General features: G+C 40.4%; 2 protein-coding genes across 5 annotated transcripts in view; both read left to right on the forward strand.

The window, feature by feature from the left end:
* Positions 1 to 216: 216 nt before the first annotated feature.
* On the forward strand, positions 217 to 15,731 carry si:dkey-29p10.4 (E3 ubiquitin/ISG15 ligase TRIM25). 4 transcript variants are annotated; one of them, XM_034534850.1, is made up of 8 exons: positions 217 to 535; positions 3,446 to 4,404; positions 4,523 to 4,618; positions 4,967 to 5,215; positions 5,332 to 5,354; positions 6,086 to 6,240; positions 6,363 to 6,736; positions 8,361 to 15,731. In XM_034534850.1, the coding sequence occupies exons 1-8, from the start codon at positions 292 to 294 to the stop codon at positions 8,427 to 8,429; spliced, it is 2,169 nt and encodes a 722-aa protein (XP_034390741.1). In that variant the 5' UTR covers positions 217 to 291; the 3' UTR covers positions 8,430 to 15,731. The 4 variants fall into 4 exon arrangements, with proteins under 4 accessions (XP_034390741.1, XP_034390742.1, XP_034390743.1 ...); XM_034534851.1 differs by lacking the exon at positions 8,361 to 15,731 and adding an exon at positions 8,065 to 8,139; XM_034534852.1 differs by lacking the exon at positions 8,361 to 15,731 and having other exon boundaries at positions 3,446 to 3,979; positions 4,187 to 4,404; positions 6,363 to 7,394.
* An 8,180-nt stretch (positions 15,732 to 23,911) lies between these two features.
* Positions 23,912 to 24,410, forward strand: part of tp53i11b (tumor protein p53 inducible protein 11b) — a 32,891-nt gene continuing 32,392 nt past the window's right edge. Inside the window, exon 1 of the mRNA XM_034534113.1 lies at positions 23,912 to 23,982. The gene's annotated coding sequence lies outside the window, so the exon portion shown is untranslated. The remainder of the gene's footprint in view (positions 23,983 to 24,410) is intronic.

Raw genomic sequence — 24,410 nt, forward strand, 5'->3', positions numbered from 1 at the left:
TTTGATATACTTTGTACTTTATTTGTGTGTTTCCATTTTAATTTATAATATACAGTCTATGGTTCCTCTATGATGCTCTATTACAATCAAATGCATATAGAATACTATCAATGTGAGATCCGTGTCACAATGACCCTCCCTTCTTCAATATATTCCTTGTCTCCAAGTCCACGGACTGTACCTTTAAATCATGCACTACCGGGGGGCTGGGCAGGATTCAAACATGTAGCCCCGCCCCTGCTGCTTGACATCGCGGAAAACAGTAACTAAACATTAGCTAGCCAAAACAAAATGGGAGCGACGTTGGACACCCCGGCGAGGTGTCCTCTGTGCAACGAGCTGACCCGGGAGCCCGTCACCCTAAAATGCAACCACCGGTTCTGCCAACGGTGTATCGGGGACTTGTGGAGCGTTTCCCCGACCGGCCCGTACCACTGTCCGGAGTGGAGGTGTCAAACAGTGTACCAGACCCTGCCGTTTGATAGCAAACGGTCGCCCACCAACAGTCGCTGGGCTCAGCCTCTCCGCACTGCAGGTAACGTGACATTTGACGCTGCAACGACGTTGGGGGGAGCAGGGTGTAGTGAAGGTGTAGCTAACTTAGCTAACGTGACAGTTGAGGTATCTCGCCTCCAGCTATGTTACTTTAACTTAAGCCGTCGTTAGATATTGAAACTAGTCCCGAACAGGAAAACGTTCGTGTTAAATATTTCGTTTATTTTTATTGAAATGAGTTGCCAATGCTGACGTTTCCAAAAGTTATCGCTTAGCTAGTGTGAGCTAGCTAGTTAGCTATTTCAATATGTACAATGATGGCACTCCGGAAATATAACCAATAGTCTTGACTTCCTCACCGGAAAGTGCCAATCGAGCCGCATCCGTGACGTTTTACGCCAACAGAGAAAGTTAAAACCACATCTTTATTAATGCACACGCTCTTGTGTTATAACGTTAACATAAGTTAATGGTTGTAACTTAATGTTCTGATTGATTAGCTAGCTACTGATTCAGAGGTCAAAGGAGTTCGGTAAAGTTGGAAAGATATTCACAGATTCAGACTTCCCGGCTCAATAACTCATTCACGAAACAGAGTTAAAAGACTAACGACATCTCTCTGTGACCGTAGTGATGTCTACAACAAGCTACAACCTTAATTTTTCTAAAACGGGCCGGTCTCCGAGCTGGACAAATAACATTGGTCTCAATGTGCCGCTAGCTGGGAGACGTGAGCGCAGGGACCGTCTACAAAGTGCAATCCGGAAAATGCATACTCAAAAAATATTCAATAGCTCCACTGTAATAACGTGGAGTCTGACAAAATGAATACCATATATCAAGGGGCTCCTCCTTGTTGTACTACAGCTGTAATTTATGAAAACAAATATTATTTATTTATTATGAATATTTAAAGTTAATTTATGGAAAGTATATTCAATAGCTCCACTGTAATAAAGTATAGGCTGACAAAATTAACACTATATATCAAAGGGCTCCTTCTTGCTGTACTACAACTGTAATTTTTGAAAATTATTTTTAATATTTATTATGAATTCTTAAAGTTATTTTATGGAAACATTATTCAATAGCTCCACTGTTATAAAGTTTAGGCTGACAGAATAAATACCATATATCAAGGGGCTCCTTCTTGTTGTAATAGAACAGCTATATTGATGACGTGCTTTTGCATAATTTTAAATAAAGTGATGTTCAACCCAATTCCATTCTCTCTACATGTGACTGTGTGTTGGTGCGATGAGCATCTGCAGTAAACTATTATTCCACTCTCATATATATATCAAGTAACAGAGATTCATTACATGATTCACAATCATGGAGGTACAACATTTCTTTAATGAGCATGTTTAATGAGCTGAGTTATAAGATTTGTTTAGAATACTCTACAAAACAAAACTGAGATCATTAAAAGAGATCTTCTGAACAAAGTATTGTAGATTTACCAAGACAGGTGGTTGAACATCACTTTATTTAAAATTATGCAAAAGCACGTCATCAATATAGCTGTTCTATTACAACAAGGAGGAGCCCCTTGATATATGGTATTAATGTTGCCATCCTACACTTCATAACAGTGAACAGGGAGAGTCCCCTTGGTGTATGGTATTAATTTGGTCAGCCTACTCTTTATAACAGTGGAGCTATTGAATAATGTTTCCATAAAATAACTTTAAAAATTCATAATAAATATAAAAAATAAATTGTTCCCACAATTACAGCAGTAGTACAACAAGGAGAGTCCCCTTGATATATGGTATTAATCTTGTCAGCCTACACTTTATAACAGTCGAGCTATTGAATAACGTTTCCATAAAATATCTTTAGAAATTCATAATAATTATTCCAAATACATTTTAATCAAAATTACAGCTATAGTACAACAAGGAGGAGCCCCTTGATATATGGTATTCATTTTGTCAGCCTATACTTTATTACAGTGGAGCTATTGAATATAATTTCCATTAATTAACTTTAAATATTCAACATAATTTTTTTCATAAATTACAGCTGTAGTACAACAAGGAGGAGCCCCTTGATATATGGTATTCATTTTGTCAGACTCCACGTTATTACAGTGGAGCTATTGAATATTTTTTGAGTATGCATTTTCCGGATTGCACTTTGTAGACGGTCCCTGCGCTCACGTCTCCCAGCTAGCGGCACATTGAGACCAATGTTATTTGTCCAGCTCGGAGACCGGCCCGTTTTAGAAAATGAAGGTTGTAGCTTGTTGTAGACATCACTACGGTCACAGAGAGATGTCGTTAGTCTTTTAACTCTGTTTCGTGAATGAGTTATTGAGCCAGGAAGTCTGAATCTGTGAATATCTTTCCAACTTTACCGAACTGGTCAAAGGCTCAATCTAATGTCTCAACATTTGGATTTTTTTCAAGCAAATAGTCAACGAGGATTCATTTCTGACAATATATAGTTATATATTTTTTATAAATCGGCATGGTTCTTTCAGACTTGTATCCTTTCTGCAGTGTTTTTTTCGTGTTTCACTGCTTAACTTATGAATGATTTTTAAATTAAATGCACTGACAGTCATTTTAAGTTGAATACCAATTGTAGCACCAATCTAATATCCAGTTTTTGCTTCTGTGTTGATGCTGACCGTAATAAGTGTATCAAGTATCAGCCATGACATGAACAAACTACAGTAACTATAGATTATTAAATACATATCATGAAAAATGTGATTTTACTATCAGTTACATGTTCGTAAGTAATGGCAAGCTGCGTTCTCAGTGACAGCTTTCCTAACTGAGCTTACAAGGCAACATAAGGCTCACAGACAATCATGCTAGATCAATGCTTGAATTGATCAAAGTGGAACTCACTGGAAGACAGTTGTGCAGAAGGCAACTTTCAGTTGTTTTAAAAAAAAAAAAAAAAAGTTTTGCTTTGTTTGTATTCTATTTCATAGGAACGTCGGGTAATGATGAACAAAATACATATGATTCCATGTTGCGGAGGCCCTCCCTCTCCAGCCGACTTCTCGGCAAGAGAAAAGCCAGCATACCTGTATCAGAGCAACCTGACACAAAACGATCAGCTGGAGAGTCTCCCCGTGAGCAGCCCAATGATACCGAGACTCCTACCTCGTCATATGAACCCTGGCAGTCTACGAGTGTTGAGACATCCAAGAAAGCAGGGCCCCCAGGATCCACAATGTCTGAGCGTGGTGATGGCCTGTCCTCCAGTGACAACTCTGACAGCATGGCAGTGCCTGCAAGTGATGTGCCACCAGACATCTCAATCCAGCAGAACCAGCCTAAATCTTTCGAAATTATCTCACTGGATGACTCTGACACATCCAATGAAGTAGATATTTGTGATGCACCTGCTCCTGCAACTCCAAAGATAGACACACAAGTGACAGGAATTCATGCGTCGCCAATGAAACCTGCCACATCTGCCAACTCTGATTCCTTTACTGGAGTTTTAACTCCAGATAAAGGTAAGTCTCCTGTACACCATGGCAGCGAGTCTCCCCTGATACCCACCAAACATCCTGCCGATGCCCCAAGATTTCCAAGTCGTGTTGGCATCTTCCCGGGGTTAGAGAACAAAAATGCCAGCCCTGTGCCCTGCCATTATTGCCCTAAAACCAGGTGTCAGTCCGCTGTCAAGACATGTCTGGTGTGCGGCGCTTCCATGTGTACAGAGCACCTGCTTCCCCACCTGGAATCGCCTGTCTTCCAGAATCATACCTTGGTTCCTCCAATGGAGGATTTCTCTCCCTGGAGGTGCCAGGAGCACCAGGAAATAAACCGTATCTACTGTCGGCAGTGTGGAGTGTGTGTGTGTACGGTGTGTACTGTCATTGGCTCGCACCGCGACCACATCTGCATCAGCATCAGGGAGGCAGAGAGAGAGCTCAGGGTAAGTAGTGACATTACGACACCTCATAGACTGTAAATACACATTGATTGTGGTCAAAGTTGAGATGGCTGTAAATATAGCCATAACAATAATAAGTCATCCCCCACCCCCTCCTCAGGTGAACCTAAAAGAAGAAATCAAGCAACTGCAGGAGACTGAACAGGAAGTGAAGAACAGGGTGACTGAACTCACACAGAAGAAACAGACCGTCGATGTAAGACATTTGGCTGCTTATTTTTTTTACAGATACTGAAACTTATCCACATGTTTTAAAGGGGTTGAATTTACAATCTACAAAATGTAGCATTGTATTGAGATTAGAGTGTTGTGAGTTAACAGATATGATTAACTTACTCAAATGAAGCAATTTAAAATATTTTTTACTACTACTGCTTGATACTTATACTGCTTGAGAAAACATCTTCAATCTAAATCTTGAATTCAGATTTTCACATTTATTCCCCGGGGGTTGAGTCAGAGTTCTCTAACTGCAATGAGAAGAGCCTTAGTGGAATTGAGAGTATTACATTACATGACGTTGATTCACATTGTGTCTGTCCAGGTGGCTTTACGTGATGCTCGAGCAGGAGTGCAGCAGCAGTACAACGCCATCAGAGAGGCCCTGGAGCTGGAGGAGCAATCAGCTCTTCAGTGTGTGACGAAGGAGGAAAAGAGAGTTCTGGGGGGACTAGAGGAGAAACTCGGCCACCTCCGGAGCTCCCTGCAATCCATCCAACAGGGACTCCACACCCTGGAGGGGTTGGCTGATGCCAAAGGGGACAAACGCATTCAGGACCAGGTCTTCATTATGGTGTGTTGGATAATAGAGAAATATAAGTAAAATATAAAATCTACTTTGCTTTAATGACGAATGAATACTAACGCAAGGAATCTTTTTTTTTTTTCTTCTTCTTTCTGACATGACAGGAATACAACAAGGTAGCCCAACTGTAAGTGGTTTCTTCTCAACTTTTACCTGGTTGCAAGAGTTTATTTGTTTAACATGTCAATAGCTAAGTGTTTTACCAACAAAGTATAGCGTCACAGCCTGTATTAAAGAAAATAATCATTGATGTCCTGAAAAGTTGGTTTAGCCATAATCTCTCACTTTCCTTTAGCCATGCAGAAGTAAGTGTTAAGGTTTTAAGATCGGTCTCGGCCTCCAATCTCAATATTTCTTTGAATTTGAATTTAATTATTTTGTTGGTGCTGACGGCATTGAAGAAACAATTCTTACATTTAGAACATCAACAGATAACATTGCCACCTGAAAGGGCCAAGTTATATTCAGGATCATATTGGCTAGCATTTAAATGGTATTTTAAAGGTAAGAGTATTTTTAGGGATGGATATCTTAAAACTTCAAATAAAAACAAACTTTCTGCATAGCTGGATATAACAAGAGGAAAGTGAGGAAAAACCTTTTTGCTTTGTTGAACCTTTTAATGGTTTCAACTCTCTATTAAACTACTCGAATACAAGTATTGAGTAAGTTAATAACATTTTTATTACCAAGCTATATTTTCTGCTCAACTTATATTATAAACAAATCAAAATAAATAGATGGAGATGTTATGTTGCCGGGCATATTAGAAATAACGACTGCAGTCTGTCATTAAGGAATAATGATGTTTAATAATCTTCAATCTTTATGCTCTCCACTCTTGCTTTTCTTCTCCAGGACTAGTAACATGGGGAGCTGTGTGGACCACCTCAAGGCTCCAGAGGAAGTGGATCGGGCCCGGCTGAAATGTCTGCAGAGTTGGACTGAGCAACGCCTGGACACAGTCGTCATCACTGTGCCAGGCAAACACAGAGACCTCTACCGACTGCTCTGTAAGACAAGTGTTTTTTACTTGCCACTCAGTGATGAATCACATCTAATTAAAAAAAAATTGTGGTATATTTAATTATTCTTAATCTCATCTAAATTCTTTAATTTCCTTTCCTGTGTACAGATGGTATAGCCCCCTTCTTGGATGCAGATACTGCCCATCCCAAGCTGCAGCTGTCTGATAACAACAGGAGGGTGACCTACAGCGAAGCTCAGCAGGCCTACACGGATCACGACGCTCGATTCAGCTCTTTTCCACAGGTCCTGGCCTCCCGTTCCCTGGAGGAGGGCTGTTGGTACTGGGAGGTGAATGTGCCCGTGGATGAGGGCCGTTGGAAGGTGGGGCTGTGTGAGGGTCAGATAGAGAGGAAAGGCCAAAAGGACAACTCTCGCCTGGGATTCAACTCGTATTCCTGGTGCCTGGCCTGTGACAGAAAGAGGGTGGAAGCTCTGCATAACAAGGTGGCGGTTCCTCTGGATGGCGACGGGCTGCAGAGGGTAGGAGTGTTCCTTGACTACAAAGAGGGCATTTTATCATTCTTCAATGTGACACCAGGGGGCAGTCTAGCTTTATTGCATTCCTACAAGCACAGTTTTAGTGATCCTCTGTACCCAGCCTTGTCTGTGTCTAAAACACACCTGGCCATCTGTGACCTGTTTGAGTCGTAAACCATGCAATGCTCGCATGTCAGTTGTGATGGAAATGTACAGAATACTTGAAAGTGCTGTGCCTTTTTATGTGAAAACAATTTAATCATTAAAAAAATGTACTAATCATCTGTACATTTCTCAGGGATGATAGTTATAAATTGAATATAATACTCTTACCTTACCTTTTTACAAACTTCCTTTTTAAATGTGATTTTGATTTAGATTTTATATCCTGATAGTACTGGACCACACAATACATTTGTTTCATTCCACACTAGCATTCCAAACAGTAGCAGCATATTCTTTTGTTCCAGGATTTTAAATTTCATTTAAGATTGTCAAAGTACAAATGAGTAGGTTTTTATATGAGATGCACGTTTAAAGTGCAGAACAATAAGAAATAATTGGATAATGTTTCCATTTTGAACATGTTTTAAAAATGCCCCAAATGTTTTTGGTCTGTTGTCTTTTTACAGTAATAAAGGTCAAAGTTTCGAAAAGCAAAGTAAAACCTGCATTGCGTGATGCCTTTTATACCTCCTGTTTGCATTTCAATGGAAACTAATAGAAACACCTGTGTGTCAGGTGACAGTTGGTTTGCTAACTTTGAACTCTCACTGCCCCACAGCATGTGAGCTTTACTGACAACAAACACTGCCTTTGGCACAAACTACTTTCAGCCTCACAGATTGCTACAGTTAGCAAACTAAGGCTCATTTATTCTGACTGGGGGTCTGTATGTTTGACGTCATTGAGGGGGATCAAAGTGGTGTTTACATAAACCCTTTCTGAATGATTGGTAGAGCCCTAGCATGCCAGTGGTTCAGGGACAGCTGGCCAATGATCAAGGTGGATCCAAACTTGTTGGCTAATTCAGTAGCTTACGGTCCTCAGGATCGACAGTGGGAAATGTACTCTGACTGAATAACAGAAAGCTCAGGGGGTAGAGCTTTGTAAAGAGCAAGGTCTAATCAACGCCTGCAATTATGTTTTCACAATTTTTAAAGCTACTTTTCACCAAAATGTCTGCTTCCTCTTCTGCAAAACTTTTATGTGGCGTTTCTGAGATTTAAATCCACCCAGGTGCACCAGTTAACCATGGTAACAATTTCACACCAGCAGCCACATAATCCAAAAGTAGTCAGAATTTGTTGCTTTCTTTTTCTTTTCCCCAGCTGGCTCATGAAGGCGGATTACGAGACATGTCGGCGAGGGGCGGGGCTTTAACGTCATAACATAATTATACTTCCCTGTCTATCCAGTGGCCTCTCAAACTCTCTTACGCGCGTCTCTAGACTACCATTAAATGTAATGAGCTGAGTGCTTATTGTATGTTGGCAGAGAACTATGTATCAGATAATTATTATATAATCAAATGTATGCAATGAAGTATTGACGGCTACTAATAATGGAGCATCACTAGATCAAGCTTACAGGTTCTTCTCTTAATTAGAGTCTCCCTTTTCCTCAGGTTAACCTGTCAAAACATCCTCACGTAAGACGATACCTCTACATCCTTCCAGCTGATGTGGTGAAATGAACTTAGGCATTTGAGTCTCCGAGGGATATGCAAAGAAACAAATCCCAAATGACAACCAGCGGTGTACAGAGATAAATTACTCTGAGGATGTGGCCTTGCCTTGCAGCTGAAAAGGTGTTGAATTACAACGACAGTAAGCCTCTAGTAATCGTTGATTTACTGTATTATATTGTTCCTTTCCACTGGGGCTTTCCAAGGTTTTTAAATGGACATCCTTGTACAAAAGAGTAGAACGTCAGGTTATAGAGGGTTCTATTTGCTTTTGATATCAATATTTAATTTAAAGGAATATAGACTTACCCAACTATTGAGACTAGTCTTGCATGAATTGCATTTGTTCATGCAGGAAATGCCTTTCTCCAGTCAATTCACACGGAGCAGTACGGTAAATTGGGTCAATGCGGGTGTCATTTCTCTCCATAAGATTGCATGGAAAGTGGAATGTCATGAAATGACCAAGGTCAGAGATTTTAGAACCGCAAGCCTTCCACTTAAACTGCCTTTTTAATGCCAAAAAATGTCCCTCTTCTTAAGTGCTAGCTCTTTGATTGTCCGTTGACCTTGTATTAGGTTGCTCAGACTTTGCAGCCACTTAATGTAGCCTCTCTTTCTTCTTCTTTTCTTGTGGAAGTAATGGTGGCTGTGCAGCATAGATTGCTGTTGCTCTTGGGCTGGGAACGGTAGCCAATTCAATTTGCATTCTTCCATTAGAAAACTGCCCTGAGACAACCATTACCTTCTGGGCTAAAGGTTAGTTAAAGCCACTTATGCGAGTCGCTTAGCATGTCAAATGTTACATTTATATTCAACCAGCAAGACAACCAGTTGTCTTCATAGCCCCTATGGTGTGTGTCTCATGTATTTTTGCCTTTACAGTCACAGTGTGTCCGATATTCTGGAAAATATTCATCCTGCAATCTTTCGTTTCACACTTATAACTGTTCTGAAGGCACGTTTTTTTTCCACAGTCCAACTTATTCTGTATAACGACCAAATTGCAACTGTATTTCCCAATCCAGGTAGCTTTAAATAGATTTTGCTAATTTTTTGTTAAACACAAGTAATATATTCACACATTATTTATAAATAATAATGGAAATAAACATCAATATATGGCAATATAATAACAATTTAAATGTTGGTTCACATATGTAATTTCTGGCTACAGTCTTTATTTGGATTTTTAAATAAAGTAGGAAAATAGGTGAACAACTTTTTTCATCCTGCAGTGGGCTCGACTTATTTAGTTTTTAATCCAGATGGTTACAAGAAAAAACAAGGATTTTGTAAATGCCTTCAGAACAGCGTTTAGTGGTGTTAAATGACATTTTAGGTTTTTCAAATATTGCAGAATGCATATATTTTTGAGAATATACAATGATGTCTCTGTGACTCGAATGTAACGATTATACATGAGGCAGAAACTGGAGCTACTGTCTTAGTGTAGTTCGAGATGACGGCCAACGTTGCTAACAGCGCTAACAACAGCAACAGAGCTAACAGTGTAACTCTCCACAGAATGGCGGCGGTGACGCTCACATGCACGAACATCCACTAAAAGGCATGCTTGGCCGGCGATGTCAACTTGGCACAGAGAAGTTCGGATAGCGCGGTGCAGGGGTGATGTACTTATGTAGATCAATCCGGAAGTAAGCAACAAAAAGCTAATGGGATTTGTCTATCGACGGGTTTCTTGTCGACAACCGTTACTGGCTGGTATTGGTACTGAGCGGGCATAACCGCTTCAGCCTTCTGTGGAGTTTCCCATTAAATTTGGCCCAGTTCCAGTTGACTGAGTCAATGGAGGCGTCTCCTGACTGGTCAACACTGTGGTACATTCAGCCAGTTAGCTTCCCAACGAGTGGCGCTCGCCTGCCACTGTCCTCACCCCTGCCTGGAGCTCGGCCTAGACTTGCCAGTGCGATGCGACTCGCTTACCACTGTCAGTAATTGCACTCGCTTCACCCAAGCTCCAAAGCTGAGATGACACTGAGTTGTTGTGCAGTAAACTGCACCAACCACAGGAAAGATGGATGGAAAACGGTTCATATTCAAGGGTATCAAGAGCCTTTACTAAAAACAGGAGGAGATTATTGTATCTGGGCCATTAAAAGAGGGGATTGGGGTTCCAGTGGTCCTAAAGACAGTGAGAGTCTGTGCAGCACCCACTTCATGTTTAGTATGTTTCTGTTGGCTCACATTAACCAGCTAGTTAATGAGTCAGTGCAGGAATGCTAACTCATTTCTGGGATTTAGGACTCGTTCCTGCAGCCCTCTATTACAACATACACACATTTCTCCATTATATCTTTAATAGTTGTTTGCTGCTTTAATAATGCTCTGAATCCCGTATAGACACCCGTTAAATTGAAGCAAAGTATTAATCCATAAACCCCTGTGAAGTGAGTTGGACATCTCTTCGTATTCTAGCAGCAGAGCACAGGAAGTTCATTACTCATCCTTTTGTATTATCAACAACAGCAAAAACTAAATTATGATTTAACCAATAATGACTGCCTCCCTAGCCTTAGATCGTCATTGTTGTCCCACAATGATTATTCGGTCCTAAAAGACTCAATATCTTTTATTTGCGTGACATCTTTCTTTAAAAAGACAACCGGCTACAGACAAGGAGTCGGTTTTTATTTTGGTGAAATATCTCTTTGATTACATTGTAGAGTCATTCATAAGCCCCCAAACATCTAAAACACCTTCCTGTCCATTTTAATGATACAAAAACACCTTAGAATCTGAGAATTTAATGATTTCTAATCTAAAGCGTGTTTTTGTCATTATTTTTCATTTTTTAGATCTGGTTGGATTACAAAAAGAAAATAACAATAAAAACACTGAATACTTGAATCCAATAATCACTTCAGAGGGGACAAAGCCAAAATAAACCACATAATGGAGATACTTAGTGTCGATGTTGTTCTGTTCAGCCTAACATTAAACTACAGTACATGTGTCTTCTTAAGGATGCAGCACTGTATGTATTATGTGAAACTCCATAAGACTGACACTACACTTTCTTTCCAAGCATTGCCAGGGGTCGGCACAAATCTATACACACACCCGTTATGCCTTGAGGCCACATCTTCTGTTGGCATGGCAACCGTTGGTGAGCTCAGGTGAGCGGGGATTCTCACATGTCTCACCCAGTCACCTGCCAGGCTTGGCAAGGTCCATGGAAATCTGAGACAGAAGTAGTGATGGGCCTATTGTTGAGTGACATGCCCGTATTTCTTCCCTCACCTTTCCCCGGGCAAATCTATTTTCTCTCCACTGTTCAACATAAAAAAAAAGGCCTCATGACTTTCATGAGCGACTCTATCTCTGTGTCTGTCCGTCGGCCAGCACTAATTAAATCCAATGTGATAAAAAACAAATGTGTGTGTGTGTGTGTGTGGCTGCTCAGTCTCATTGGATTAAAGTGTATCATGGAAATGTATTATGTCTAAATGCATACTTAAAGCACCATGAGTGCATAATGTAATTTAAGCATTTGAATGACACCCAGTTATATCTTACATCTATTTGTGTCTAACTGTCTGTTAAGTAGTGTTGCCCTTCAACTATTCACAAGTCAGCACATTTAGATCAGGAGGAAATAGCAGCAGCATCTGTTTCACACAATTGTCAGCTGTATGGTGCCGGCCTGTCTCCTCCTCCTCCTCCTCCCCATGCCCCCACCACCAACCTCCCTCCATCTCTTAGAATATCTGCAGTATCATTCACATTATTTATTTATTTGTCTGTCCTTCTGCTCTTTTTATTTGGCCCCTTTGCAGGAGTGTCAGAGGTCAGAGTCAGACAGGAAATTGGTGTCTAGTTCACAGACTTTGAGAGTCCACAAAGTGAGATACAAAGCAAGGTGCATGCAATACAACAATAAAACTCATTTCACAACTCAAACCATATTAAAACCAACTTTTCAGAATATCAGCAAAGATAATTTTTCATCTCAACCCCATAAAAGGTTTTCTGTAACAATGCAGCAAATTATGAACACATTCAACCTCATTTTTACAGTCACAGTCTGAAATCTCTTTCGTCTCTTAACGTTTATGGATAACCAGTTCACCTCATTTCAAAAGCAATCACAGTTTACCTAAACAACATGCATCCTTTAATATCTATTGTTCTCAAAAGATTCCTCCTCTTTGTGAACAAAACTGTGGATTCAAGATGTCTTCCCAGCCTCATTTGACCATCTCATGCTCAAAGAAATAAAAAATGGAACATCCCTTAATCTCCCCCTCTCGTTGTGAAAAACTACCTTCTCAATCCCTATTTAATTATTTTTAAGGAAGGGGCAGCATTTGACCCATCCTTAGTTATTAAGGAGCAGTGGGCTGCAGTGAAGCGCCCGGGGAGCAACTGGGGGTTCAGTGTCTTGCTTCACTTTGACGTGCAACTTATGGGGAGAGCGGGGATCGAACCCGCTACCTTGTGAGCTACAGCTGACCAAGAGTGCCAAGTGTGTTGGAGTTATGAGGGATATTCAGATACACTTAATTAAATTGTCAAGTCGCAATAAAGAGATTTCTTTCTTCACTTTTAGCTCCTCACTTACAGCCTCAGTAGGCGTAGATGAACTGAACCAGTTCTTGGCTCTAATCATTCTGCACTTTCCTTTCCACACAGACTCAGTTGGAGCAACTGATCTCTCTCCCCTCTGACATTCTGGTGTTTCAGGTTGCTCACCAGAGAAAAAGAGCTCTCTTGTGTTTTTAATCTTTTGACTTCACTACATTTTTCTCTTTTTTCACTGGGTTTAAATGCAGAGCGCGGTATCGTAGTCCGATACTTGTGGAAGGGCAATGCAACACATCAATAACGTGATGGCCAAAGGACATGGTGTTTCTGCACGTGCGTCTATCATATGAGCTTAATCATGTCTGAGGGTTAGTTGTGTTTCACTAGTTTTGTTCTGCGTGAGAGAGAGAATGATTGAGTTAATTATTTTCTGTCAAAGCCGTGACTCCTGTGACGCTCATCATCCGTATAGCTTCTCCTAAACATGCACAGTATTCAGAATCAGATCACAGAGGGATAGTTGTTAACCGGCACAGACAGTCTTCTGCTCAGTCGGTCAGTCGGTCAAAAGTTGCCACAAATAGTTGTATAACAAATTTTAAAAAAGGGGAGCTTGAAAGAGTTCAAACCCATCTAACTTTCTCGCCTCTGCACTCATTGTTTCTTGCTGCGTTGTTCTTTTGTGGCATGTCATAGCTTGATTTCCACCATGTGGCATGAACAGTAAGTCACAGGTTATTTTGCATTTGGATCAATCAGAGTGCCAAAGGGAAAAGCATGCAGTCATTATAACCCACTTGGAAGGATCAGTGCAACAACCTGCCTCACTGAGTACATTTCATTATTGCTGCTGACAAATGAAACACTGTAAGTGAAAAATAATCAAGGCACTTAACATTCGTTTGTAATATGACTGCGTAAATGTTAATGGTGAAACCGGGAGATGTGTCATCATATTTATCTTCCACCTCCACCACCGAAATGTCAGCCAGGAGATTTCTTGACCCCGAGCGGATACTCCAGGTGCTGAACTATTGTCAACGAGGAAACGTTTGGCATTTCCACTCGCGGCAGTTCTGTGACCTGAAGATGATGCGACCAGGTGGGAGAATTGTGTCAAGCAATCAGCCCCTTTTAGAAGAAACGCATCCTCAGTGTATTCCTCCGCCATTTTTATTTTCCCCTGCCTTCCTCCTGGGCCTACTTTCAGCTGTCGTAGAATATGTTTCTATCCCTGATGGAGACCGTGGCATTAAGGTTTTCAAGGTAATTAGTATGTGGCTGTTTGAGTCCGTGGATGGAAATATACGGGATTAATCCGAATGTTATTGATGTTTTTATGAACACTTATCTCACTGCATCTTGCAGTCTTCGGTCCACTTGTCTCAAACGCGGCAAATCATTATTGCATTGGGAGTTTTCATTGTCTATGTAAGGAGCAGGTTGTTATTTATGGCAGATGTTATTTCTACATGAAATATGATCTTTGCTATTTTCTGATGAGTCCCCAAATCCCACAAATAAAGCATGCTCATTAAAAATAAATCTTCACCGCTCTAGCTATTTCTCTTCTTTTTATTTGAACTTCCTAATGGCCCATTATGATTTCCCACAGTTCACTCTCTTTATCTTCCTCCAAGCTTTTGTTGACTTAGGGGATTTATACACAGCTCAGATTCAGTCTTATGGCGAAATGTCCCCGAGGCAGCAGACTGGTCACACCTGAATACATTTCCCTCCATCTCTGCCCACCATGTACATATTCATTTCACATGAGCATGGATAAAGATTACCTCATTGGATGATCTTCAAACAATAAGAAGGGCTTGACTGATGTTCTAGGATTTCACTTGTTTTAGTTTTGCAGAATTATAAAAAAGGTTTTACTTCAGTCGACTGTGTTACAAGATAAGTGGTGTTAGGTCAGGTTAGGTTACTTTATTTGTACCCGTAGGTAGACTTGGTTTGCATTGGAAAAGTGAGGCATTCATCTCGACACACATTACAATCAACACAACAAGACAGACATGATGATACACAAAGCCACAAATCAGTGCACTGTTATTATTATAATTTGTTCCCTTGAATGTTCTACACCGTATGAATAACTCTGTCTAGAAGGAGCTGATATTCCCTGTGCAAAGGGGTGGGAGCCGTCCTTTAAGATGGAGCCGTCTATCCGTTGTAACTGTCTGGTGAACAGGGACTCTGGGCTCAGCTGGGACTTACCAATCAGCCTGCTAGACCATTTCACAATCTGATGTAGAGAGTTTCTTTTCTTTAAAGATAGATGTGTGGTGTTTGACACAATAATCCATTGAAATAGCTTGAGTGGCAGGAAATGAATGAGACGGGGTATTTGAAGTAAAAAAAAGAAAATACTTCAGAGCACTTATTAAACACAACATTGTAATAAACGGCTGTACAGGCTGTAATAGAATTGAGATGAGCATTCTATCTTCCAGTGTAGGTGCTGTAAATGTGCTACATACTGTGTACTAAAATGAAACTGACTGACTGTCATCCCCAGGACAATTTCCTACCGGTCACTCCCCTGCACATCACTTTATTCTTCACTTTAAATACACTTTAAACTTACACTTACTTCACACTGTTGAAAGTACTGTTATCTGTTTGTCTGTGCACTTTATTTTATATTTTATATTCTACTGTAAATGTTATGTTTCAATTCTTGCACTATGTTGTGTAATGTTATTGTCTAATGTTGCACCACCCGTCATGACAAATTCCTTGTATGTGAAAAAATACAATAAAAGGTTCTGATTCAGATTCTGAAATAGTGGTGTCAGATATGGATTCTGCTCTGCACAAATAATAAAATTAAATAAAGCAGCGATTTTTAAAAGACACATTTTGGCTCCTCATTTGGTCTTTTTGGTACATTTACGTATAAATCTATGACTATATGGCCATGCTAAATGCTAACATCATTATGCTAACATTCGCTCGAAGACATGCTAGTATTTAGTCTGTGTTTCTGTTCGTGCGTCATATCTCTAGGACCGTTTATCCGATCTACTTCACACTATCCAAGTTCAGTGTGGAAGTTGGGAAAATGTGGACACGTGACCACACACAAAACGTTCAATATGAATGAACTTTTAACAACCAAGCCAACAACACTTTGTGCAGCAGCGGGAGCGGAGCTGTAAGGCTCTGCCGACTGAGTCCAGCACGTCTATGAGGGAAAATCAATTGAAGCACAATTTAGATCCACTTATTTTTGTGAGCGCTTTCATGTCACTCCGCGCAGAATAAAATAAAATAAAAAACTGAGGAGAAAACCATGCTGTGAGCGCGAGGAGCGTTCCCTGGTGTGCAACCCCTATCACTGCTCTTCTGCCTGTACAGCCTGAGACGAGAAAGAGAAACGTAGTGGAGTAAAAAGAGTACAATATTTATCTCTGCGAAGTGGTGGAGTAAAAAGTGCAATATATTGCAAACCGCCTTTATACCGCCACCGAACTATTGTGTCTGGGGTGATATCTGACCAATCAAAATACAAGGATTGTAACCAATTAGATTTAGTAATACAATGGTATCTGCCCCCTTACTGTCAAAAAGCTTTTCGAGCAGAAACAGGAATCGTGCGCCAGGGACCTCTCCTCGTGATCAAAGCATGGTTTTCTCCTTGCAGGAGAAAGATATTTCACGTTTTTCTTGCATGAGCAGAGATATTTTGTCCGGAGTGATGTGAAAGCACTCATAAATCTCATTTGTGTTCTCAGATTTTGACATTGATTTGCATCCTACACGTTGTCCGCAGCAGGCCTTTTACAGGCAGAGGCTCATCGACTGCAGTTCACCGTTGTTGATGAATACTTGATATACTAACGTTATGCCAAACTCCCCTTAATATCCCTGGAGTCAACGAGTGATGAGCGGTTCTCTGCAACGCTGCACATCCCGGTGCCAATCAATTGGCCCTCTTCTAACGACAGCACATTCCAGACGGACACGCCGCTAATGTCATTCATTTGCAGGAATTTGCTCATGAAGCAAAGTAGTGGACACATTAACATTGTGACCTGATGATGTCGCTACTGTATGTGAAAGGTTGAGGGATCACACAAAGGTATTACAATTCCTCCAGAGGGGAACATGAATGCCCGTACCAAAAGTCTTGGATGAAAGCGGCGGCCCGATCGATCCACCGTCAACATTAACATCCCAAGAGCCGATGTACTGGTAAACACGAGTATGTAGTGTGCTTTTTACTACACGCCACATTGCTACCCGATGCAGAGTTTTCCAGCAGTTACTGTATGTCTCACTGCCAGCTTCCAAGTGTTAAATCTAGACATTCAAAAAAAGAGTCGGCCGGTCGGCTTGGCTCCTCATGTAAGCTGACTGGTAGCTGATTGTCTCACCGGTCAGTCTGGCTCCTGCTTGTATCAAAATAGACACCTGCAAGTCTGCATCGTTATTTTGTAAAAACAATCAAATAAACGATGTATTTCTGTTTAAGCAGCTACATGTTGGATATTAAAAATAAAACACAGGACAAAGTATATAAGGACCCAGCATCAGCGTACAGACACAGAACAATAAGTAGAACTCATTCTGTAGCCGTGTTCACAGACAAACACCAGATGTGTTCATCAAGAGTACTATTAAATAGTGTCTGCTCCTTACAAATATGTGATGGGACAAATATTATTTTAAGTATTGTGGGGGATGTGATATGCCGTCGCTTTTAAGCACTTGCTGGAAAGCCGTCAAAGTTTCACCAGAGACTTCAAGAGACTTTCAGCCGGGTCTCATTTCATCTCCTGTTGGAGAGGAAGATACAATACTCTCTGTCCTCTCTCTCCTCCTTAATGCAGAACAAATCAATGTGCCTTTACATGAGAACATCTCAGGTTTCCCCCCTCCCCCCTTTACTGGATTATTTTTCAGATAGTAGGTTTTGCACTTTGGCCATTGATATACATATACACACACACATGTATAAAGTATATATACATATATACACACATGTAAATGTATATATATATATATATATATATATATATATATATATATATGCCTATATGATTTTCTCCTGCATGGAACAAATAAGGGCCATGTTCCCAAAATAGCTCTTGGCTGAGGAAGAGAGGAGATTTAATTATACTAGAAAGAGGGGACACACCATTGTTCCCATTAGAGGAACAGCATAGGTGCTAAATATGTACATGGATCACACGTAAAAGCACAATGTGCCACAAAGCCTTGAAGAGCTCCTTCATATCACAAGACATTTACCATTTGCTTAATTATTTTTTATTAACTCATGTATGCGATCTGCAGGCAGTGTTTAGGACGCAGATCTCCAGGGCTTTACTTCCAGACAACACCTCGGCTGTGTACCACAAAGAAATTGCCCTGCTCCCGTTTTCTTGTCGCTCATCATTCACTTTTTGTGAATGATGCGGAAAGGTAATTTTGTTTGTGTCGTGATTATTATTAGATTAATGGATTTACTAATTCACTCCAGGATTGAACAGAGAAAATAAAGATTAATCTCAAAGTAAAGAATGAGCCAAGGAAATGATTAACTGGCTTGCCATTTGTCCGGTCTGGGGGAGGCCAGGTCAATAAAACCTCCATGCATACAGAGTTGAGGGCAGAGAGAGACTGCATTTAGCTAATACTTGACCTTTGCCTTGTTTTGAGCAACTGTTGGGCTAAATCTGAGCCTCGTGGGAGATTCTCTGATAAATAAACAGCCAAACCACAGCTGGGGCAGCTCATCGTGCACACTTTGTGTTTTCACGTGACAGAAGGGGCGGCCACCAGGACAGTGTTACTCTGAGCATAACCGCCATTTTGGACAATGTTTACTGTATAGAGGACAGAAAGCTTTGACCCCTGGGGTATACACACAAGCTACCTCACCCCCCCCCCCCCCCTCCTCTTCTTCCTGCTGTAGAGTGTCCGCTTCAACACACCCTTTCACCTGGCAGCATTGTCTGTGGTCAGTATTGGCTGATTCTTGGGGCCTTTCCAGGAAGCCACTGTCCTCTTTGATTTACCACATCCTTCCTGTTGTGATGATTGGTTCCAGTTTTCTCAGCCTGCTGGCAACAAGCCTAACTAATCCTTTCCTTCAAATTAAACAAATATCACAATCGTACTCATAAACAGCATATCCTGCTTTCTTAAGGCAAGGGAGGATTAAGAGGATATGATTTGTTAATACATTGTTTAAGGCCCTATGATTACCATATGCCAGAGATATCTCACGCTTTAGAAACATCCTGGAATCTGAGGATGTGACGCACAGCTGAGATGATGCACAGCAGGAGAACTTAAGTCTAATGTCTGAAGGGCTGTCTAACAAGATTAGATGAAGTGATGAGATGTCTGTAAGAAAGCTGATAACAAGACCTTGGTGTCGGCGCGGTCCGATGAGGTGTTTAGTATGAGGAGTTGATCTGAGGCTTCTCTTAACTGATATGAAAGAAAGCTTTATATTATTCTGGAAAAGGGCAACCAGACATTCAGCCTGTTGAAATGAGCGGTCAAGAAACCTTGATTCTCCTGCATTCCAGGGAAATGTTTGTTTTTAGCATCACATTGAGTAAACATATTTGTTGCACTTTCATATTGCCTTGTTGACATGACACCTTACATAACAATCCCACGAGAGTACACAAGATGTCACTCCCCTCTCTTCATCCACAATAATCAAACACTCGGTGGGTTGCTGCAGGTTGTGGGTGTAAGAAGAGTGTTGTTTGTTTGACAGGTTTGAGTGTGGGCGGAGACAATATGCCTCCCACATACCAGCCCCTTTCTTAGAGCTCAAATCCCATACAGCACATGTGAACGTCTCTGTGTCTGCAGGCTAAAAATGGTACAAACTGAAAAATGGTTAGAATAAACCAAATAAAAATGAAAATATTACTTCCTCAATCCCTCAATGCAGTCGGTACTGGATGGTGGCGATATAATTTACATGCACGCTCAGCCATCTACACTTCACACAGCGCTCTGAGGTTCATTTCAGGAGAATAACTCATCACTGGGACTTGTACAGTGATGAGTGATGAATACACTGTCAGTCAGAAGAGAGACCTGCACTCCTCAGAATACATTTATAAAGCACTGGCAAAAAGACAGGCCTATAATCTTCTACAGCAGGAGTGTCACTCATTCTGGAGGGTCGCACATAGGCCACCCATGCAAAAATACAGTGGGCTTCTCTCATTCGACCACCCTGTATGAATAAATGCCTATTTCACCAAATTGCCCCTGCTTGTCAATCATCTGTAACATTCACCCACTGCAATCAGGACTGCCTCTCAAATGTCAAGGGTGGAGGCCTGGCATCATTGGGCCGACCTCCTTCCCGATGCCTCCTGCCTCCGTGGCCTTGCCTCCTGCCATGGCCATGGCCATGCTGATGCCCACCCCCACCCTCCTATCTTCCTCCTTCTGTTTCATGGATTGTGGAGGTCTGGATCGTGGTCCATGCCTACTAATTATTCATACAACTCTGTCATATTCATTGAATGTGTTGTAACTCTGTAACATTGTTCATTCTGTACACATGACATCTATTGCTTCTGTCCATCCGGGGAGAGGGATCCTCTTCTGTTGCTCTCCTGAAGGTTTCTTCCCTTTTTTCCATGTGAATGTTTTTTTTCTGTTTTTTGGGGAGTTTTTCCTGATCCGATGTGAGGTCAAAGGTCAGGGATGTCGTATGTGTACAGATTGTAAAGCCCTCTGAGGCAAATTTGTAATTTGTGATTCTGGGCTATACAAAATAAACTGAATTTAATTTAATTTAATGTCATAATCATGCAGATGGGCCCAGACCTGATTTCAAATGTTCTCCTATATCAACAATATTCCCATGAATATGATATGATATTGATATCTTGATATGTTACTAGATCTCATCTTAGATTTTGGATACCAGTATTTTGCATAAGCGATGTCTTTTTCTGGTTTTAAATGCTGCATTGCACTAAAGGGATTAGTCATTTTATGCTCATTACTGATAAATATTTATTTAAAAAATCACTGGTCAACCCTACAATATTATTGCAATTTCAATATTGAGGTATTTGGTCGAAAGAATTCTGATATTCAATTTTGCACATTGAAAAGGTGACAAATAAAACTACATTCTACCGGGATTGGACTTCTCCGGTAATGCTTAGGTTTGGCTGTATTATTAATACTTGGAGATATTACTAACACCACACCTATTATCTGGTCATTAGTGTATTTTGCATCAGGGAATCTGTTCTTTCAAAGTTTCTCGGCATGGGAATATTGATTTAAACTCAGGGTATGTTCTGATTTACTGCTCAGATAAAAGCAAATTGTAAGTGCAACTTGATTTTGTGTGTAACATATTGTTAAGTCAATATAACGTTCATATTTCATCCCGCCACTTTGTTCTTTCAAGTCTTGAGCTCTGTTACTGTTGCAGCAGCCATATTCACCACTCATTTTGTTTTTTTAGGCTGACAATAATGCACTAGCTAGTTTTTCCTGCAGTTGATAATACTAATATAACATCTTAGTGTCTCTCCACTGATAACCTTCATCACAGTTCATCATCTGAGCAAATAGTCATATCAAAATTCTGACATGCAAATTAGAAATGTGACGCTTTGGCTGTCTGACAGTCTTAATGTATAGGACTATAGGAAAGAAGCATAAACCAGAACACAAAATTACAATTTGGTCATGGTGTCAAAATAGATCAGAGTCACATAGCAGAGGAAACATTTGGTTTGACCCTTCAGTTTGTATATCCAGTGTTGTATGATGTTTTTCAGAGAACTGCATGTTACAGTAAAGCTCTGTGCTGCTCCATGCTACTAACCTCCGTGCACCTTTACCCTCCCACATCTTTCATTTATGTTGCTTCTGCCAGCCAACCCCCAGTGGTCCTATTCTCCAACACCAACTCATTCAAAGCTGGGGAGCTTGTTTATTAGCACCTACATGAACATCCTTGATGCTGTTACAAAGGCAATTAAAGACAAATAACCCTGCCGTCTCCACTTGCACTCTGAAGACAAAGTGTGAAAATAGAAGGCTGTTAAATTGCAACTGTTCTGCAATATTGAGGCTTGATGTTGAATTAAGGAATAATGAATAAGGAAAAAGAATAAGGAATAAAGAATACGGACAGACAGCAGAATACAGAATAAGGAATACGAAATAAGGAATACGGGATACGGAATACGAAACAAGGAATACGAAACAAGGAATACGAAACAAGGAATACGAAACAAGGAATACGGGATACGGAATACGGAATAAGGAATACGGAAGCAGGGACGGCTTATTCCACCAACTGTTCATTTGTTTTCAGAAAAGACAGATGGAAAATGTATGAACAAGGACCATACTCTTCCTCTATATACATACAATAATAGTACCTGGTAATCATGCATATATGCTGCTGTAAAGGCGCTTAATTGGAATGGCTTAAATGAGGAACGTTAATAACAATATATGCATTAAATCCAAATGTAAGGGATCTATACATTTTGTAAAAGGAGTGAATACACATTTAAGCCATTACTTTTCAGTAGAAGAAACTTGCTAAGTGATTGATGCCCGAAGTGAATCCTAGTTTTTCTCAGTTGCTTTGTCACAATCGAACAAAGATTATGATTCTCAAACCACTGTGTTAAATACACAGCTCATTTTCTCACAAGAATATACTTTTTCATCATGTTCCTTGAGTTAATCCTCATAAAAAAATGGTTCAGTTAGGTGGTATTGCCTGAAAAAGTATTGATAACGGATGAATCTAAAATTCTGTTGGTGACATACATTTTCAAATTTGACTTTAATCTGGTGCAACTCGTCAAGTGTCCGTTTTCTGCAGAAATATGGACCCTTTGACTGATGTGTTATTATATATTATAATGGTATGTTGTTATTGGAGCCTCCAACAGTTATGTAAATGGTGCCATCTGGAATGTTCAGAAGGGATATCACTCATTGAACTTCCCAGAACTCATTCACCTGTTCAACTGTTCACCTGTGCATCATGGGTGCGTTTGATTTAGGTCACTTAGTATGCTGGACAAGTTGTGCTTTCAGACAGTGATTAAGGAAGATGTAACCTGTTCTTACATTCACCATTTCCCATGTTGATCCTTAATTGTATTTCATTGGAGTGTATTTAGGTAGTCATGTATTTTACGATACTGCAAGGTTTTTACTGTGAATATAGGTATACGACAATGACAGTGAGGAACCTTTACATGTCAGTGGTGGAATGTAGCTCAGTACATTTATTTACATAGCCTACTGTAGTTAAGTACACATTTGAGGTATTTGTAGGCTACTTTAAGTGTTTCCATTGCTACTTCATACTTCTCGTCCACTGGCCTCCAATCAAATATTGAAATTTTTACTACATTTATTTGTACTACTTTATTTCAGTTACTTTGTAGATTCAGATTAATAATATAACTGGATTATTAAGATACGCGGCTGAATATAAAGTAGTAGAAATTGCCCCACCTTTAGCAACATTGAACTAATGTAGCCTACATTAATACATCGATAATCATAATCCAGTAATAATATATACATTAGTCTACAGTTGGGCCATACTGGATAATGAGTAGATTTACTTTTACATGTGGTATATACTTTGGATATGTTGGTGCTAATAAATATCAGTGCTTTTTTTTTATTGCAGTAGGACTTTGAGTGCACTTGTACTTTCAGCAGAGCGGTATTACTTTTGCACAAGTAACATTTTTGAGTACTTTTTCCATTGCTGCCCGTGAATCTAGTCTTTTTGTTAAAAAAAAAAAAACGGCCTTTGTTTTACGATTTCGTGCCACTTCAGGTATTACGGTATATAGAATCCCACGTGCGCTGCGGTGAGAGCGCCGGTCGTTACGGTAATGTCCAGCCCCCTTAAATTGGTTGCTGCTCGGAGACACGCCACACTCTCTACGCGGCTCGGTCACTGTGATACCGGCTAACGTTACACTCTGGAGACCCGTCCGCGTCCACTGTAAGTTACACACGCATTGCGTGCTTTACAATTATATCTACCGGTGTCACGAACTACAATGTCACTTTAATTCGGTTTCAAGCTGTGTTTTTGTAGCTGTGAGCTTGAAAATAAGTCACGTCGCGCTTCGTTCTTGAAGATGTATCTTTAAAAAAAAAAAAAATCCGGTTGTTTTTAAGTTTCTTTGTTGTAGTTTGTGTGTGAATTGATCGGTCACATTTACGAAAGCTGGAGAAGCGAAGTTGAGGGCGGTGGACAGCTCTGTGAAATAAGAAAAAAACATGACATTATTTATGTTCGTGTCAACGGCATGTCACGTTAAAAAACGTTTCCGTCTACAGCCCCTTCATTTATTTAAAAAAAAAAAGAGAGAAAAGGTGTATCTCTATAACCGTGTTAACGGCTGAGCTGCTCCACCCTGTAGCTGT

The sequence above is a fragment of the Cyclopterus lumpus genome, chromosome 6 (assembly GCF_009769545.1).
Source record: "Cyclopterus lumpus isolate fCycLum1 chromosome 6, fCycLum1.pri, whole genome shotgun sequence".
NCBI lineage: Eukaryota > Metazoa > Chordata > Actinopteri > Perciformes > Cyclopteridae > Cyclopterus > Cyclopterus lumpus.